The sequence below is a fragment of the Sus scrofa genome, chromosome 6 (genome assembly GCF_054392235.1).
Source record: "Sus scrofa isolate SSC_HxYL_T2T_F1_AM1 chromosome 6, Sscrofa_HxYL_maternal_Yorkshire_Landrace_v2.0, whole genome shotgun sequence".
NCBI lineage: Eukaryota > Metazoa > Chordata > Mammalia > Artiodactyla > Suidae > Sus > Sus scrofa.
This window is the reverse complement of record NC_139388.1, coordinates 87,946,064-87,964,618: the sequence shown is the minus strand read 5'-3', so window position 1 is coordinate 87,964,618 and position 18,555 is coordinate 87,946,064. Positions and strand designations below refer to the sequence as shown.

At 49.6% G+C, this 18,555-nt stretch overlaps 1 protein-coding gene across 1 annotated transcript; it reads left to right on the top strand.

Moving 5' to 3' along the window:
• The first annotated feature begins 2,984 nt into the window (after positions 1 to 2,984).
• TRIM63 (tripartite motif containing 63) lies at positions 2,985 to 17,260 on the top strand. The gene is given in 9 exon segments (NM_001184756.1): positions 2,985 to 3,241; positions 4,679 to 4,851; positions 7,365 to 7,533; positions 8,308 to 8,403; positions 10,560 to 10,793; positions 11,560 to 11,582; positions 11,943 to 12,067; positions 15,223 to 15,300; positions 17,245 to 17,260. Coding segments are annotated over 9 exon segments (1,068 nt in total). The 5' UTR covers positions 2,985 to 3,082; the 3' UTR covers positions 17,256 to 17,260.
• The last annotated feature ends 1,295 nt before the right edge of the window (positions 17,261 to 18,555 follow it).

Below are 18,555 nucleotides of genomic sequence, written 5' to 3'. Positions count from 1 at the left end.
ATATGAACCTCAGCTCGGCTCTGCCATTTGTGGCTGTGTGACTCTGGCCAAGCCAATTAACTCTCTGAATCTTGTTTCCTCTTGTGAAAAACAAAGATCATAATACCTCCCTTGCAGGGCTGTTGTGAGGATTAAATGACAAGACATGTTTTGATGCCCAGCATGGCCCATGTAGGAATTTCCCTTTCTCACCCCTTGACTTTCAGCAGTGCTGCCCTTGCCAGCTCCCGGGCTGGAGTCCATCCCACTGTCCATTTGCTTGGCTTTTGCACCTGGACTGCCAAGTGTGGCTGGAGAAAGTCAACAGAGCCATGTGAATGGCTCTTCTCAAATGGCAAATCCGTGTTGGGAAACCAGCGGAACTCTTCTGCTCTCGGACAGTCCTTCCATCCCTCTCCAGGGCACTTCCTCTTGTGTTTCACACTGGCTGGTCCATGCTTTTTCCGCCACCCACTCATGCTACCCTTCCCCCTGCCTCAGCCCCAGAAGGTGACCTCAAATCTCTGGTGACCGACCAAAGTCGCTAATATGAGTGTGTTTCTCTCCACCTCCCAAAACCTCTGATTCTAACCTCCATCCTTTCCCCTCTCCTATCCTCCCAACTCAAAGCTTGGGGTGTCCCTTCTCCTTCCCAAGGCTTTGGAATTTACTCCATCAACCCCATTCCCCATCCCTACTGTCTGTGCCATCTCAGCCAAGAAAAACTTGCTCAAGTACCTCCATCTCCCTCAAGTTTGGCAGTAACCCTGCTGCTTCCATGTTTCATTCACTCATTCAGTCATTTAAGAAACATTTCCTTTGTGCCTACTATGTGCCAGGCGCTGGAGGTACAGAGATGAGGAGAGACAGTCTTTGCCCTCAGGGTCTCCAAAGTCTAGAGGGAGAGTCAAACTCACAAATGGCAAGATGACAAGTGAGACATAAAGGTAGACCCATGCTTGATGCAGAGATTGGCTGGATGTGCAATGGGAAGAAGAAGGAGCCCTAGGATGGCTTTCAGCTTTCTGGTCTGTGCAGATGGCTGGATGCATGTGCTGTTCACTGAGACATGGGATAAGGAAGATGGAAGTAGGCGTTTGGGTAGGGGAGGATAGTGTGTTCTGTCTGGGAATGATGAGTTTGAGGTGCTATTGGGTCATCCCTGTAGAGGTCTCCAACAGATCTTCAGCTTAAGGGAGAAAGGTCTGAACTGGAATTAGAGACCTGAGAGTCACTGGCACATAGGAGTTGGAATCATGGTATTCCCGCTGTGGCTAAGTGGGTTAAGAACCCAGCATAGTGTCCATGAGGAATCAGGTTTGATCCCTAGCCTCACTCAGAGTGTTAAGGATCCTGTGTTGCTGCAAGCTGTGGTATAAGTTGTAGAGGCAGCTTGGATCCAGCATTGCTGTGGCTGTGGCATAGGCTGGCCGCTGTAGCTCTGATTCAACCCCTAGCCTGGAAACTTCCACATGCCGCAGGTGCAACCAGAAAAAGAAAAAAAAAGGAAAAAGAAAAAAAGGAGTTGGAATCATGAATGGGTATAAATTGCTTTCTGCTGCAAAGGCTAGATTAATCACATTGTTATGACATTTGTTATATCACATCTTAGATAGTCAAGAGGTGGGCATTTCTGGTGGTTGGGGGTGTAAATGGGCAGCATAATGATGACATCAACAACCCCAGTGCTTTCTATGGTTCCTGTTTACCATCCTCAAGAGCTGATTTCTTTTCAGACTTGTCCCTTCTTGGTTCCACGATATCTGCCTTACCCTCTTAGAACCTCATGCAAAGGCAAGAATAAAGCTTTCTTCTGATAGTTTACTTTTTTTTCAGGAGGAGATCCTTCATCTCCAGCCTGCCTCTGCCAGCCTTTGGGTCTCCTTGGCCATAACTATGTCTCTTAGGCAAAGGAGAACACGATTCCATAATAGGCTGCTTCAGAAGCCTTTGTTTCCTGAATCAGTGGAAAGGACCTCCTTCCTGGAGAACAGTGCTACCAGATCCCTGAACAAAACTGAGCAAGGAAGAAGCGATGACCTCTTTTCAACACTCATCCTTCTCCAGCGCCTGGCAGAGTTGACCTCATGTTCCGTAGAGACATAAGGAGCTTGGACTCCTGAGTCAAGCATATCTAATGTCTTCTACCTGCCAACATGGAGGACTGTCCAGAAGGACGTGGAGAAAATTTTAAAGTTGTGCCAAGGGGAACATCTGGATAACTTCTGAGTGGCTAGGTAGGGCTTCGGACCATTTCAGTCGGTCTCCCCTACTAGGCTGTGAGCATCCCAGGGCGGGCAAAAGGATCACTCATTTATCCTTCACCTTGGTGCCTCATGATAGTTAGTACTCAGGAAAATGTCTGGTGAATGAATAAGATTCCTGCCTTTGCCACTTACCTTTTAAATGACTTCAGATAAGGTCCTTTCCTTCTTAGACCTCGGTGTCAAAAGCTATAAAATGAGGGGAACGGATTCTATCTCAAGGGAACACTATCAGCATGAAAGTGGAATCAGTGGCTGAGAGATGGGCTAGCCCGGATGATGGTGGAGAAGGGGGGTCTCAAGTTCTCCAGCCACATGCTGTGCTGAGGGATGGGCCTCATCGGGACGCAGAGGAGGGCACGGACCTGATTTAGGTCAGGGAGGGGGTACCGGCTATTAACCCACAAACCCCAGTGGCCCATCCCCTCCTTACCAGACTGCGGTGGGAGGAGGTGAATTTCTGGAGACATTCTGGGTACCCAGTCCTGCCACAAGCTGCCCACGGACAGGCTGTTCTTGTTTTCGACCCCCATCCCCAGGGAACAGCGATTGCTCATCCCCACATGTGATTTGAGAGGGCCAGTCTTTCAGGCTTGGAGGAAACTCAAGCCTCGCCAGCCACTTGGCACCGGAATGCTCAGCTGGTCCCCTCCTGGGGCTCATGTGACCGGGGTTCAGCTATAAATATCAGAGGGGCCTCAGACCAAGACAGAATTCAGGCGCCAGGAGAAGAGGGCAAAGAGGCTCCGGGTGGGTATTTTGTGACAAAGGCAAGACCCCAGGTTTGCTTAGAGCAGGTGAAGGAGGCAGCCAGGCGGGTCCCCACGTCTCCCAACAATATGGATTATAAGTCAAGCCTGATCCAGGATGGGAACCCCATGGAGAACCTGGAGAAGCAGCTGATCTGCCCCATCTGCCTGGAGATGTTTACCAAGCCGGTGGTCATCTTGCCGTGTCAGCACAACCTCTGCCGAAAGTGTGCCAACGACATCTTCCAGGTCAGTGCTGGGCATGGCCTAGTCCGGGGGTCCCAAGTGGCTACTCAGTTTACCCGTGATGGAAATGCAAAGAGCACTTCTTGCTTAGCCCGGGCCCCTTCCAGCCTGGGGTTGTTTCCCTGCTGAAGTGAATGGCTGCTCCGGAGGCTTCTGGAAGGGGCTGAGGGGGCTAGGGAGGCAGCTCTGGCTGCCCCATTCCTTCTCCATGACGCACATGTCCCCTCCCGACCCTGCCTGCAGCTACCCCACCCCTGCCCTGAGCAGCCGTTGACTCTCCAATCAGGAGTCAAATGCCTCAAGCGATAAGTGGGAGAGGCAAGCAGAGAGGAGAGAGAAACCAGACCCCAGGGGCTGGAGCCAGCTGGGAGGTGGCAGGGGGCCCAGAGCTTTAGGAGAGGGGTGGCCCGGTGGCCGAGAGGCCCTGGGCAGTAGAGGCATCTTCCTTTTTGAAGCTGTTTCCTATACTATGGGGCAGGAGAGGCTTCCTCTCCCTAAGAAAGTGCTCCTGATTCCCCCAGAAGCACTTCACAACATGTCCTCTCACTACTTTGTTTTTAAAGCTGCAGCCCTAGGGAGTTCCCTGGTGGCCAGGTGGTTAAGGATTCAGCGTTGTCACTGCTATGGTGTGGGTTTGATCTCTGGCCCAGGAACTTCCACAGGCAGTGGCCATGGCTAAAATAAAGAAATAGATAAATAATAAAGTAGCAGCCCTGTGAGCTGGCTCTAATTATAGGCCCATTTAATGAATGGGTAAACTGAGTCTTAGAGAGAGAAGGTTCCTCGCTCAAAGTCATTGAGAGAATTACTGGGACTTGAACCTAGGTCTGTTGACCTCCAAACCTGTTGATTGCTTAGTCACTCCTCAGATGCTCCCTGTGTAAGTGACTGTTCTCTCATCTCAGGATGGGGAGATTTACCTTTTTTTTTTCTTTGCTTTTTAGGGCCACTCCCATGGCATATGGAAGTTCCCAGGCTAGGGGCTGAATTGGAGCTGCAGCTGCTGGCCTACACTACAGCCACAGCAACACGGGATCCAAGCCTCATCTGCGACCTACACCACAGCTCATGGCAATGCAAGCTCCTTAATCCACTGAGTGAGGCCAGGGATCGAACCCTGTCCTCATGGATACTAATCAATACTAGTCGGGTTCATTACAGCTGCACCACAACCGGAACCACCTCACTTTTTTTAAATTAAAGTATAGTTAATTTATAATGTTGTGCCAGTTTCTGCTGTACAGCAAAGTGACCCAGTCATACTACATATATACATATACATACATTCTTTTTCACATATCCTCCCAGGACGGGGAGCTTTAAGTCCTATGACTTGATGAGAATTCTTGGCGGTAAGCAGGAGAAGGCTGGAGGGAGATCAGAAAGGGGAAGGGACTGAGGAGGGAGCCCAGACCTCACCCCTGCCCTTGTCACCAGCAGGCTGCAAATCCCTACTGGACCAGCCGGAGTGGCTCGGTGTCCATGTCCGGAGGCCGTTTCCGCTGTCCCTCCTGCCGCCATGAGGTGATCATGGACCGTCACGGAGTGTACGGCCTGCAGAGGAATCTGCTGGTGGAGAACATCATTGACATCTACAAGCAGGAGTGCTCCAGGTCGGTTTTCCAGCGGCTGGGAGGCCGTCCTTCCTCCCCAGCTCTGTCCTCTGAGCCTGGCTCCCCGAGGCTCTGTTCCCCTTCATCCAGCCCGGAGCCAGCCCTCTTACTCAGGCAGGAACAGTGGCTCATCTTATCCCTGAACCCTGGCTCTCGGTGTCACTCGGTGAATGGGAGGGGACCCAGACATTAAGCTGCCCTCCTGAGACAGAAACCAGGGGAAAGATGAGATGCGAGAGGGAGACAGAGGCACTGGGGCCAGCTCAGTGGCCCTGATAAGCAGAGAAAGCACACAGAACAGAGCCAGTTTCCCCGAGGTGATAACCACAGCGCCAGACTCTGGGGCTGCTTCTCGCTGCTGCTTCACAGCAGTCCTGTGGACCATCATCCCTACTTTACGGATGAGCAAGCTGAGGCTCAAAGAGGTGAAGTCAATTACCCAAGCTTTCCCAGCTGAGAAGCAGAATTGCTCGGCCCCATCCATCCGGTTCCAAGTCTCCTTGCTTGTGAAACAGCAGCTCATTCTCAGGCAGAATTTGTGAGTGGTGGAGGCTGTGCAGTGTTGGGCCTCAGATCCAGGGGGAGAGACAGAGCTACCAGGGAGATAGCTTTACAATCAGGACCTCCAGACTCTAACCTCATGCCCCTTGTGGTCCCAAACCATCACCAAGTGCCTTTCTGCAGGCAGACGTTTGGCCGAGGCCACTCAGCTAGCCAGTGGCGAAGCCGAGAAGAAGCCTGTCTGATTGACTCCATAGTGGACATTTGTCACTTCTACTGCCTGTCAGGTTGCTAGAGTTCAACACTGCAAAAATTCAATTATATTGTCGGTCGTGATAATAATAATCATAATAAAACCAATATTGTACCAAAATATTAGCCCACCCAGTGTTGACCTAGGAAGAACCTAGTGTTTGAACCCTTCGAGGTCTTTCTACACAGTTGAAGGATGATGATAGTTGCAGAGGATCTGCTCTGTGCCAGGCACTATGCAATCATTACAGACAACTCCTGCCAGGATCCCACTAGCTCTGGGATAAAAGCAAGGCTCAGAGAGGTAAAATCACTTGTCCAAGTTCCCAGTAAATAAGTGGCAGATCAATCTGGACTTGATCCCAGATGCTGGCACCTGGGATTGGGAGGATGGGCATCTGGGATGGTGGAGGACAGAGGCACCAGACCCCCAGGATCTTGCCTCACCTCTGTACCTACTGCCCTCCTTGAGATCCCTTCCCGGGGGTAGAGACAGGTGGCAAAGGCACAGCCCTGCCGGCATGGGGTGGGGGGTGGGGTGGGCTGAAAGATGCAAAAAGACAAGTCTGGAAAGGGGCTTATTTAAGACCTTGAGGTCTGTGATCAGGGTGAGATCAGTCATGCAAGGCTGTTTGGAGGTGAGGCACTGACACAGATGGGGACGATTCACCCTTTATGAGATTGGGAACTCAGAGATGGTGTAGACATGCTATTGGCTCTAAATGAGAGTATAATGTATAGCTGGAGCGGTAAGACCTAGACTCCAAAAACTGAATCTCAGGTAGGAAGTGACCCTGAGAGAAGCACAGAAGAACATGCCAGAAGCCTGAAGCAAAGAGAGAGACAGAGGGAGAAAGTCATTCTAAGAGTGTGTATTTGGGGAGTTCCCTGCCCTAGCATTTAAGGACTCGGCATTGTCACTGCTGTGGCTCAGGTTACTGCTATGGCTCAAGTTTGATCCCTGGCCTGGGAACTTCCATATGCAGCAGACACACACCAAAAAACGTGTGTATTTGGGAAAAAAGGCAAAGAAGTGATTCTGGACCCTGGAAAAAATTTCTGGACTAGAAGTCAAGGCTTGTGCTGGGCTGTTGGACGCCCTGATGGCCCATGTTCTAGCTGTGTGACTTGGGGCACACATACCACCTCCTTCTCGGAGCCTCAGGGCACCCTCATGGCATGCTTCCCCATTTATTTTTCTGCCTGTATTTAATGACCACCTTCTCTGCGCCAGGCACTGTACACTGCAGATTCAGGGACAGGCAAGTTTCCCTGCTTTGATGGAGATTACAGTCTAGTGGATTAAATATAGAATTCAGTGAGGCCATGAGTATAAATTACTTTGCTCAGCGCCCGGCCTGCTGTAACCAAGAGCTATGGAGACTATAATTAGAGCAAATGAACTCTAGCCTCCCTTGCCCTGACTTGCTGGGTGACCTTGGGCAAGTCAATTCACCTTTCTGGAACCCAGTTTCCTCTTCTTGAAAATGTCTCAAATTGACTTTGGGATCCTACAGCCCTTCCCACATCCTGTGCTATCAGGGCCCAAGTTCAACTCCATCACTGGAGTTTGAATCCTAGCCTTGGTGTCATTGGCTCTCATGGTCTTGGGTCCTCAGAGGATGAAAAGAAAAGGATGGGGACAGGCAAGCCCTGAGAACTGGAGTCACAGGTCTGTGGTGGCCTCCTGGGGCTGGCGCGGGGGGCAGACGGGAACTTGAGATCCTCACCTCGTGACTCATGACTCTTCTCCTCTGCAGTCGGCCCCTGCAGAAGGGCAGCCACCCCATGTGCAAGGAGCACGAAGACGAGAAAATCAACATCTACTGCCTCACGTGCGAAGTGCCCACGTGCTCCATGTGCAAGGTGTTTGGGGCCCACAAGGCTTGCGAGGTGGCCCCGCTGCAGAGTGTCTTCCAGGGACAGAAGGTACTGGCCTGAGCCACTTCTACCCCCCAGCCTGAGCCTGCTGGGCACGACCAGATGATTCAGGATGCTGATTTGATCCCTGTAGATCTGCTGAGCTGGGCTTTCAGGAATAGTCCCCCTGGAGTGACTTCCCAGGCCACAGGGACAACAGCCCTTGCCTTCCTCAGGGAGATGGCTGAGCTCATGGGTTATACTTAGAGCTACTTGAGAGCCACAAGGGAGAGACCAGATCCCAGGGCCAGGCAACAAGGCCCTTTCAGGCCACGACCTCTGCAACCCAGGAAGCTTCGGACCCTGGATACCTCTCCCATGCTGGTCACCTCTCCCCAAATCCCCCTGCAGCAGGAGGCAGCTGAGAGCCCTCTCCTGGGTCTCTGGGCCTGTGGGAGCCCCGCCAATCTGTACATGCAGTAAGCTGTAGCTCCCCTTTCTGCACTCTGTCCTCCCCACCTCTTGTTCTTCTCTCTATCTCTTCTAGAACTCTCCAAACCTGTTGCTTTTCTGGGTCCTTTTCTTCCTAGAAATAAGCCTCTCCTCTGCCAGCACATTGCTCTGTGTTTTTGGGCAGCTCACTTCCCCTCTCTGGGCCTCATCTGTAAAATGAGGGATGCCGCATCTCACTGAGTCTCTGCTCTGGAAATGAGCTAAGCCTCAGAAACAGGCTCTTTCTGGAAGAGATGAGCATGAGGGTGCCATTTTGCTGCCCCTCCCAGAGGGCAGGCCTTGAGTCTATCTTTGTCTTCTGCTGATCCCCCGCTCCTTCCTCCCATCTAGACTGAGCTGAGTAACTGCATCTCCATGCTGGTGGCGGGGAATGACCGCATGCAAACTATCATCACTCAGCTGGAGGACTCCTGTCGAGTGACCAAGGTGAGGGGAAGAATAGCGCCTCCTAGGGGTTCGAAGGCTTCCAGTGCAGCCTGGACTCTGGGGTGGCTCACCCGTGGGGCCTGGAGACTGGGAGGGGGGGTTCCAAGCAGGGACGGTGGGGGAGGGACTGAACAATCCATTCACCCACTCACTCAACAAATGCTTCTTGAGCACAGCTGTGAGTCACAGAGGTGCGGAGGATGGGAGTGGTGAGCAAGACAGACCAGGGCTGACCTCGGGGGCATCCCACCACTCATTCCCAATGTTCTAGTAGTTTTTAGAGCATTGTTTTCCAGTGCTCTGTAGGCTAAGGCTCCTCAAACTTTAATGTGCATGCAGATCACCCTGGGATCTTGTTAAAATTCAAGTTCTGATTCAGTAGGTCTAGCATGAGGCATGGGATTCTGTATTTCTAGCAAGCTTCAGGGGTTTGCCCAAATTGCTAGTCCCTGGACCACACGCTGAGTAGCAAGGCCATAGAGGCAGAAGGCAACTTTTCTATCCTTGCAAAAGCAACCATGATTTTCCATCTCCCTTTGAAGTGGGGACTTGGAAATGAGATGGGAGAAAGGGACCACCATTATATTCCTGGTGGACAGAGTTGTGTGAATGACAGGTTTAAAGAAGGATGTGGATGTTATTATTACCCATGAGGGGCTCCCAGTCTGACAGAGGATACCAGAGCCCTTAGTCGGATAAGATGCTATTATTATACCCATTTTACAGGTAAGGAAACTAAGATGTGGCATGAGTATTGGATAGAAGGGATCCTCGATGGGGAGGCCACCGAGGGAGGAGCTGCTTCTCCAGCTCTTGGAGGACCACATGATGCAGAGCTTCCAGAATCTGGTCTTGGTCCTGAGATGGGGGGAAGAGTGTGACCTGTGGGTGAAACTGACAGCACTTATGACTTGAACCTAGCCAGAACCCAGATTGGGACTTGAACCCACGTGCTGGGACCCCAACCCAGCCTAAACCCAGATTGGGTCTTGAACCCATGGTTTTTAAATTAGAATCACTCACCTGGTGTCTGGACTTATTGAGGTTCAGGTTCTTTGTGCCTCAGCATAGAAGGAATTCAGGGAGAGACAAAGTGATAGGCAAGAAATATATTTATTAAGATAAGACGCTTGTGAGGGATGCAAGCAGGCAGGCAAGGAGGCTACATTTTCATAATCCAAGGGGAGTGGAGGATGGGAAAAGACTGCCTCTTCCTCTTTCTTCCAGTAGTAGCTCCTCCTTGGTGTGGATAAGAGAGTACTTGACCCTATCAGGTCAAACTGGGACTGTCAAGGTGCTTATTCAAATCAGCAGGGAGTTCCCATCATGGCTCAGTGGTTAACAAATCCGACTGGGAAACATGAGGTTGCTGGTTTGATCCCTGGCCTTGCTCAGCGTTGCCATGAGCTGTGGTGTAGGTTGCAGATGCGGCTCGGATCCTGCGTTGCTGTGGCTCTGGCGTGGGCAGGTGGCTACAGCTCTGATTCGACCCCTAGCCTGGGAACCTCCATATGCCGAAGGAGCGGCCCCAGAAAAGGCAAAAAGACAAAAACAAACAAACAAACAAACAAAAAACTAATCAGCAGGAGGACAGGCTTTAAACTCCTGCCCTTGGTCCTAAGGGTCATTGTCTTGCTGAGCTTGAATGCAGACCTCATTTTAATGACCTGAGGCATAGCTTGTGCTTTGTGGTTTTACAGTTAAGCAAGCCTGCTTCATTCTGATGGGAGAGAGTATTAATTTACAGTGATCTCCCAAAGTTCCCTAGGTTTCCTTCTCTATCTATGGTCCCCTATTGGAATGTCTACAACTACCTATGTAACTATCCTACTTCATTCATATCAGGGGCACACAGGAAGCCACATACATTATCCCATCTGACCCTAGCGTCTCTACTTTTGAGGAAAAGGGTAGCTTTCTCCATGACACCCGCCTCCAAACATTACTAGGGCATTACTGGTGTATTAAGTGGCTCAGAAACCTTAACACATGCTTTCTTTTTGCTAAGGCTTCATTGTGTAATCTGTAAAGTCAGGGTGTAGTAAATTTCTCCCAGCTTTAGACTCTTTATTCCCAGCGCCCCTATCCCAGGAAGGAAGTGCTTGGGGGCAGGAAGGAGGACTTGCAGGATGTGACTCCAAGATTTCTGTCCCCAGGATAACAGTCACCAGGTGAAGGAAGAGCTGAGCCAGAAATTTGATGTGCTGTACGCCATCCTGGACGAGAAGAAGAGTGAGCTGCTTCAGCGGATCACGCGGGAGCAGGAGGAGAAGCTCAGCTTCCTCGAGGGTCTCATCCAGCAGTACCGGGAGCAATTGGACAAGTCCACCAAGCTGGTGGAGACAGCCATCCAGTCCCTGGACGAGCCTGGTGGGGCCATCTTCCTCTTGGTGAGCAGGACTGGGAGGGTGTGGGCATTTCAACTCAACAGCTCTGTCTGAGGGTCAAGTCGTGCTCCATCACTGCTCATCACTGCTCACCAGTGAGTGTGCCCTGGGGCAAGGCACTTAAAGCTCTCCCAGCCTCAGTTTCCTCATCTGTAAAATGAGCCTGTAACTATTCCTGTCTTCCTTCCTCTTAACTGATTTTATGAGGATCAGATAAGAGGATGTTTGTGAAACGGCTTTGTAAACTGCAAATACAGTGTCCATGGAGAGACTGTTAATTGAGCACCTACTATAGGCCAGCCACTGAGGTGGAGACACGTATGAAGGAAAAAGAGCCCTGCTCTAGAAAAGCTGGTTGGGGGAGACAGAAAAGGATCAGCTATAAGATTTTATGAGGGAGGAATGCAGTTCAACAAAAATTTCCTAAGTGCATACTATGGAGCAGGCTTTGTGCTACATGATGGGTATAAAACGGTGATTAGAATGTGATTCCCATCTTGGAGATTTCAGGGTTTAAGACTTTAGGCGGATAGTCCTAGAATCCAAGCTGTCTGCCAGGACCATGGGAGGGTCCTAGGATGATGACCAAGACCTGTGCAGACTGGACAGAGGGAAAAGACCCAAGTTCGGTTTGGCTGAAGCTAGCAAGCAGGTCCCAAGTGGGCTAGAGAGCAGCGACAAGTGCCCATCTGTAGTCCCTGGTTTCGCTGATCTCCTGGGGCCACCCTTTCTTCAGTCCTGACCACATGCTCTTTCTCTCTCTCCACAGAGTGCCAAGCAGCTCATCAGAAGGTCAGTGTCTCTTCAGGGCTATGATCCAAATCCCTAACTTTCCCCCTCCACCACCCCCCCTGCACCCCTGATCCCCCTGGGCCTCTGACTTTTTGTTCAGGGGGCCTCCTCCTTTGCTTTAGATCTGCTGGGAGGGCTTTCCTGGCCTTTGCATCCCTGCTTTCTTGAACCATCTCTTCTGCTTGTGACTGAGGAGGAAATACTCTACCCTCTGGTGGGGAGCCTCAGGGTGCAAGGCCTGGGTGTGGACACAAGCATGTGCACTGGTTTAAAGAGGAGCTAAAACACCTCCTTTTCTCACTGAGGCCAGATATCTCACTGTCCCCCCCCCCCACCCCCTTTCCTCTCTCTCCCTCACAGTATTGTAGAAGCTTCCAAGGGTTGCCAGCTGGGGAAGACAGAGCAGGGCTTTGAAAACATGGACTACTTCACTTTGAACTTAGAGCACATAGCAGACACCCTGAGGGCCATCGACTTTGGGACAGGTAAGGAGGGGGTGGTGCCCCGTGTCTATTTCCCCTTGGAAATTGGCTTTCCTCCCGCTGAGCCCACGTGGAAGCAGATACAAAGGCATCCAGATAACAGTGAAACTCATATAGCCAACTTCTGAATGAGCCCAGAGCCCACCAGTGTGCCTGGTACATAATTGTTGCTCGATAAATTATGTATAGATCTGCTACAGGGAGCAATTTGGGGCAATAGAAAGAGCGTGGTGGAGTTACTGCTGTGGCACAGTGGATTAAGAATCTGACTGCTGCTTCTCGGGTCTCTACAGAGGCGTGGGTTCGAGCCCCGGCCTGGTGCAGTGGATTAAAGGAGCTGGAGTGGGAGTTCCCATTGTGGTGCAGGGTAAATGAATCTGACTAGTATCCATGAGGATGCAGGTTCGATCCCTGGTCTTACACAATGGGTTGGGGATCCGATGTTGCCGTGAGCTGTGGTGCAGGTCACAGATGTGGCTCGGATTCCAAGTTGCTGTGGCTGTGGTATAGCTCTGACTCAACCTCTAGCCTGGGAACTTCCATATGCTGTGGGTTCAGCCCTAAAAACTGGGAAAAAAAAAAAAAAAAAAGATCTGACGTGTGTGTGTGTGAGTGTGGCCATAAATTGAAAGAAAAAAAGAAAGAGCATGGCAACTAGAGTCAGGCCAACCTAAGATCAAATCCAGCTCCACTGCTTTGTATCTGCGTGGCCTTTTGGTGACTCCCTCCACCTCTTTGAGCTTCATTTCCTAACTTTAAATCTGGGTTAAAAATGGGTCTACTGATAATGACCATCGGAATGATACTGTTGCAACAAATGAGATATTGATGCAGAAGCATTTGTAAGGTTCTAGACATATACTAGTTATTGCCTAAAGCTAGTCCTACCTTCAGCTTTGTTACTGCTATAATAGAGGACACTCAGACACCTAAATGTATCTATATTCTATCCTCATTACTGTTTGTGATTACTCTTCCATAAAGTACCTATAATCACTGTAACAACATAGCCATAACAATAATAAAGGAAAAATAACCAGAGAAAACGAGGGAACCAGGTGGAGAACAAAGATGTGGATAATTTGCTCAAGGTGACACAGTTGAATGGTAGCTAGTCAATAACAAAGAGAGAGGGCGGATCCAATTCCGCTGAATGTTGCATTGTCTCAGAGGTGATGCTCCAAAGATCTGCTGAGAGAAAGAAAGAGGGGTAGGAAAAAAAAGGGGGGCTAGGAACAGGGAAGAACTCTGAATGGGCTGGCAGGAGAAACAGAAAATCTTCTTGGCACCTCCTGCATGGGCTCTCCTGCAGGCTTTCGGAATCTGCTGTATTACATCTATTCTCCGAAGCCCAAATAGACCCTATTCTTGAGTAAGGTCAAAATGCATCCCAGAGCTGAGATGCCAATGGACTTGGACTTGGATATATCCATTGCTATAGATCATCTGCTCCGCTCTTGCCCTCCCTAAGCTAAGATACTCAGGAGTGGATCATGTGATGTGAGTAGTCTGGCATCGTGAATATCTGCATGGCCTTCAGTAATCTCCCCGAGCCTCAGTGTCCATGTAGGTAATGGGAGAGTACCCACAGCTACCGTTTATCAAGCACCTTCTATGTCCCAGATACTGAGCCCTTGAAGTAAATTCTGTATTTTTGTTTTTGTTTTTGCTTTTTAGGGCCACACCTGCGGCATGTGGAGGTTCCCAGGATAGGGGTCAAATAGGGGCTGTAGCCACCGGCCTAGGTCACAGCCACAGCAACTTGGGATCCAAGCTGCGTCTGCAACATACACCACAGCTCATGGCAACACCAGATCCCTAACCCACTCAGCAAGGCCAGGGATCAAACCGGCAACCTCAGGGTTACTAGTTGGGTTTGTTTCCACTATGCCACAATGGGAACGCCTTTCTTTCTCTCTCTCTCTCTCTCTCTCTTTTTTTTTTTTTTGCTTTTTAGGGTCAAAACCATGGCATATGGAAGTTCCCAGGGCTAGGGATCGAACTCGCATCCGATGGATACTAGTTGGGTTCGTTACAGCTAAGCCGCAACAGGAACTTCTATTTTTTTTTTTTTTTCTGTTGTTTAATACAACAACTTTAAGAGGTAGTTTCTGTTGTCATCTCCATTTTGCAGTTGAGGCAATGACGCCAAGGGAGGGGAGGCTACACAGCCAGTAATTCCACCAAGGGCTGTCTGGCTCACAAGACCCTTGCAGGGGTTGTCTGAGGCAATGCCTGTACAGTCCTTAGCATAAATAGCCACTTGGCCCACAGTAAGTCCTCAGCAAATGCTTCTATCAGTAGTATATTGTGATAAAGAAATCAACTATGCTTTAATAAAGCTTTAAAAAATTGTGATAATGATTAAACTGCCACCAAAAAAATTCCCTGGGTTTTGCACAGATCCCAGCTACATTTTCTGGAATTTGGGCCATCAGTATGGAGGAATTAATTCTTTCAAGCCTCTCCCCAGAAACTCTTGATAGAGGCTCTGACTCTTGGTGACCCTTTCGGGGCCCTCAAAGGATTAAGAGAGAGATTTGAGAGAGGGCGTGAGGAGGGCTTGAAGGTGATCTCCCAGGATGGGAGAGTGGGGATGTGGGGTGTGGCGCAGTCACTGTCTGGGGCTCAGCTTCAGATGACCAAGGAGTAGGTGGCCTCAGAAGCACTCTGCATCCCATATCCAAGCGTCTGTAGGCTAAGGAATGCGGAAAACTGGACAAGGAGAGCTGGACAAGCAGATTTCAAAGGTTGAGGAGATTCCTTCAGGATAAGGACTCTGATCCCTGAGAACCACAGGCGTTTTTGTCCCATTTCTCCCAGGCAACATGGAGGTGGCTAAGAAATGTACAGAGGTGCAAGGCTTCCCCAGAGTCTCCCCAGGTCTCAGGCAGATCAAGTGAGAGATACTACTGCTGTTAGAACAAAGGAGCCCTTGAGCCGCTCTCCCTTGGAGGGGTGTGGATAGGGAGGAGGAGATGGGGAAGGAGGAAGCTGGCCTCTGTGCAGCTTGGATTTGGCAAGCCCATCACCTCCCAGGCCACTGATGTCACCCCAGCTGGGGGTGTGATGAGTGCTCTCTCCAGCCTGGATCCCCTTTGAGTCTCTCCTCTGAGACACCAGCCCCAACCAATGCTGTTGTTCTTTGTCACACACAGATGAGGAAGAGGAAGAGTTCATTGAAGAAGAAGAAGAAGATCAGGAAGAGGAAGAGGCCACAGAGGGAAAGGAAGAAGGTGAGAAATTCTGTCTTTCTCCATTCATTCGTTCATTCATTCGGTGACAACAGTGTGGTGCTTGACACTGGGGTGCTATTTCCTGTTCCTATTAAAATCATGTTCCCTTTTACTTATGGAGGAAAAAAAAAAAAAACAATCAAACTATTTCCTAGTAAATAATTCCCGTTTTACAGCTAAATGACCTTACTAAACAGAAAGCGATACAGCACTCATAAGGCAGACTTGGCCCGATGGTCATCAGAATATTTTAAATTAGTTGTCAATCTTTCTTTCTTTTTTTTTTTTGCTTTTATTTATTTATTTATTTATTTATTTTGTCTTTTGTTGTTGTTGTTGTTGTTGCTATTTCTTGGGCCGTACCCGCGGCATATGGAGGTTCCCAGGCTAAGGGTCGAATCAGAGCTGTAGCCACCTGCCTACGCCAGAGCCACAGAAATGCGGGATCCAAGTCGCGTTTGCAACCTACACCACAGCTCACGGCAACGCCGGATCGTTAACCCACTGAGCAAGGGCAGGGATCGAATCCGCAACCTCATGGTTCCTAGTCGGATTCGTTAACCACTGTGCCACAACGGGAACTCCTTTTTTTGCTTTTTAGGGCTGCACCCACAGCATATGGAGGTTCCCAGGCTAGGGGTCAAACCAGAGCTACAGCTGCTGGCCTACACCACAGCCACAGCAATGCCAGATCTGAGCCTCAGCTGCAACCTATACCACAGCTCAAGGCAACGCCAGATCCTTAACCCACTGAGGAGGCCAGGGATTGAACCCTCAACCTCATGGTTCCTACTCCGATTCATTTCCTACCTGCCACATTGAGAACTCCAGTTGTCAATCTTTTTAAAATTACTAGTGATTTTGTTTGTTTGTTTGTTTGTTTGTTTTGTCTGCACCTTTGAGATTCAGAAGTTCCCAGGCCAGGGATCAAACCTGCATCACCACAGTGACTTGAGCCATAGCAGTGACAACGCCAGATCCCTTAACTGCTAGGTTAACATGGAACTCCTAAATTAGTAGATTTTTTAAAAAAAAGTTTTGTTTTGTTTTGTTTTGTTTAGATTTCAACTACAAATCTGGATTTTCACCTTGTGAAAATTTGGAAGGCGCTAACAATTGCTGGGCTCGCCCTTCTCTCTAATCTCAGAGAGCTGGCACCGGGCAATGTCTGCCCTCTTTGGGTGGGACATGCACTTGCCGGTTTGCCCATCTCCACCACTCTCAGCTTACTTGCTTGACCCATTCATGTCACCTGCTGGTTCCTGTGAGCATCTGAGTTTGCCAGCCTAGCAGAGTATAGTTAAGGGCCTGGTTCTGAATCACAGCTTTACCATGGACCAGTGGTGTGATCTTGGGCAATTCACAACTTTTCTTAGTCTTAACTACTCATCTGTGCATGGGACATCATAGTACCAACCTCAAAAGAATAGGTGGTATTTAGGAGTAAATGGTCATTTAATGCATTGGTGCATAGAGAGGACAGTTTTGCTAATGTTATTATGTTTTCAATTCATATTATTATTGGAACTAAATTCCAATCTAGTTAGAAAATACAAAGTAACCTTCTAGTTTTTTGTTTTTTGATTTTTTTTTTTTTTTTTTTGCTTTTTCTGGCTGCACCTGTGGCATATGGAGGTTCCCAGGCTAGGGGTCAAATTGGAGCTGTAGCTGCTGGCCTATGCCACAGCCTCAGCCACTCGGGATCCAAGCCGCGTCTGTGGCTTACACCACAGCTCACGGCGACACCGGATCCTTAACCCACTGAGCAAGGCCAGGGGTGGACCCTCGACCTCATGGGTTGAACTCCCTGCTACATTCTATTTTGGTTTTAAAAAGAAGCCAGGCAGGAATTGGAGTTTGACAATTTTGTCATGGCAGCTTGGTAAGGTCTGGATCCTCTTGAGTCGTCATCTCACCTTGGGTTTCTCATTCTTTTTCTTTCAGCACACCAGTAAAAGGAGCTGGATGATGGAGAGACCCTCTAGATGCAGAGAGACTGGGGAGGGTGGGGATGGGCCCAGATGCCTTGGTGACAGGCCCAGGGTGGGAGGGGTCGGGCCCCTGGAGGGGCAACGGGGAGGTGTGTCTTCTCTCTGCTCAGAGAGCAGGAACTAGGAGTAGGACCCCACCGCTGTGTCCAGCGTTGAGAACCAGATTTGGAAACATGCTTGAAACAACCATACTGGATACTTTTCTACGTTGGTGCAGAATGGAATATTTTGTACGTTTTTAAAATGTGATTTTTGTATATACTTGTATATGTATGCCGATTTGGTGCTTTTTGTAAAGGAACTTTTGTATGATAACGCCTGGTCATTGTGTGACTGGCGATTATTATAAAGAAGGGAAGGAAGCCAGGTTGATACAGCTGCCCACTTCCTTCCCTTGGCGGGAGGGCTGGGTGGCCCTCACAGGCCTAGGAAGGGATAACGTACTGTATTTCAATGTCAATTCCTGACATAAGGGACGGTAACCGAGTTTGTGTTATATGTTGTTTTAATAAATGCACAGCGCTTTCTTCTACTTATTATCCACAGAGCTGGGGTTTCAGTCACCCTTTTTTGGAAAGGGGCATTCTGGGTGGTTGGACAGAAGGTGCGATAGGAAGCGTGCGCCAGGAAATAGGAATGGCAAGCCTAGGTTTCTATCCTGCCAAAGAAGTTGTCCTTTAAGCCAGCCTTTCCCAATGAAAGCTCCAAGGAAAACAGACCCTCCAGAAAGGCCAAGGCCTTCTTCTCTGATTCTCCAGAAACCAGAGCTGAGGCAAAGCGTAAAGGCTTTAGTTTTGCTACATTTTCAGGACAGCCAGAGTGAAGGGAAGGGGAATTAAGGCAGGAAAGGAGGGAAGCAAATAAAATGTATCATGTTACAGAGCCGGCCACAGCTTCTCTAAGAGCCCCTGCTGCTTGCTCAGCCACAGCAGATGCTTCTAGCAGGTCATAAAGAACAGGGTGCCTCAACAGCTCATCAGGGGGAAGAAGGGAGAGACTTGTCAGCCAGCACCCTGCACCTCCCATCTCTCAGGATTTAGGTCTTTGCTCTTCCATTGCATTAACTGGCCTTTGCCTGGGGCAGCTGCAGGGGAAGCTGGAAGGCACCTGTCAGCTGACTCTGCAGGTGGTGGGCGCAGCAGCGCCTCCAGGGGTCCAGTGGGGTTGGGTGTGTGTTGTGTGTTGTGCTTCGGTCTTGGCTTATCAATAACCCACGTTGTGGTTGGACCTGCCCTTGCAGTTCTTATTTTGATTTCAAGAAGCC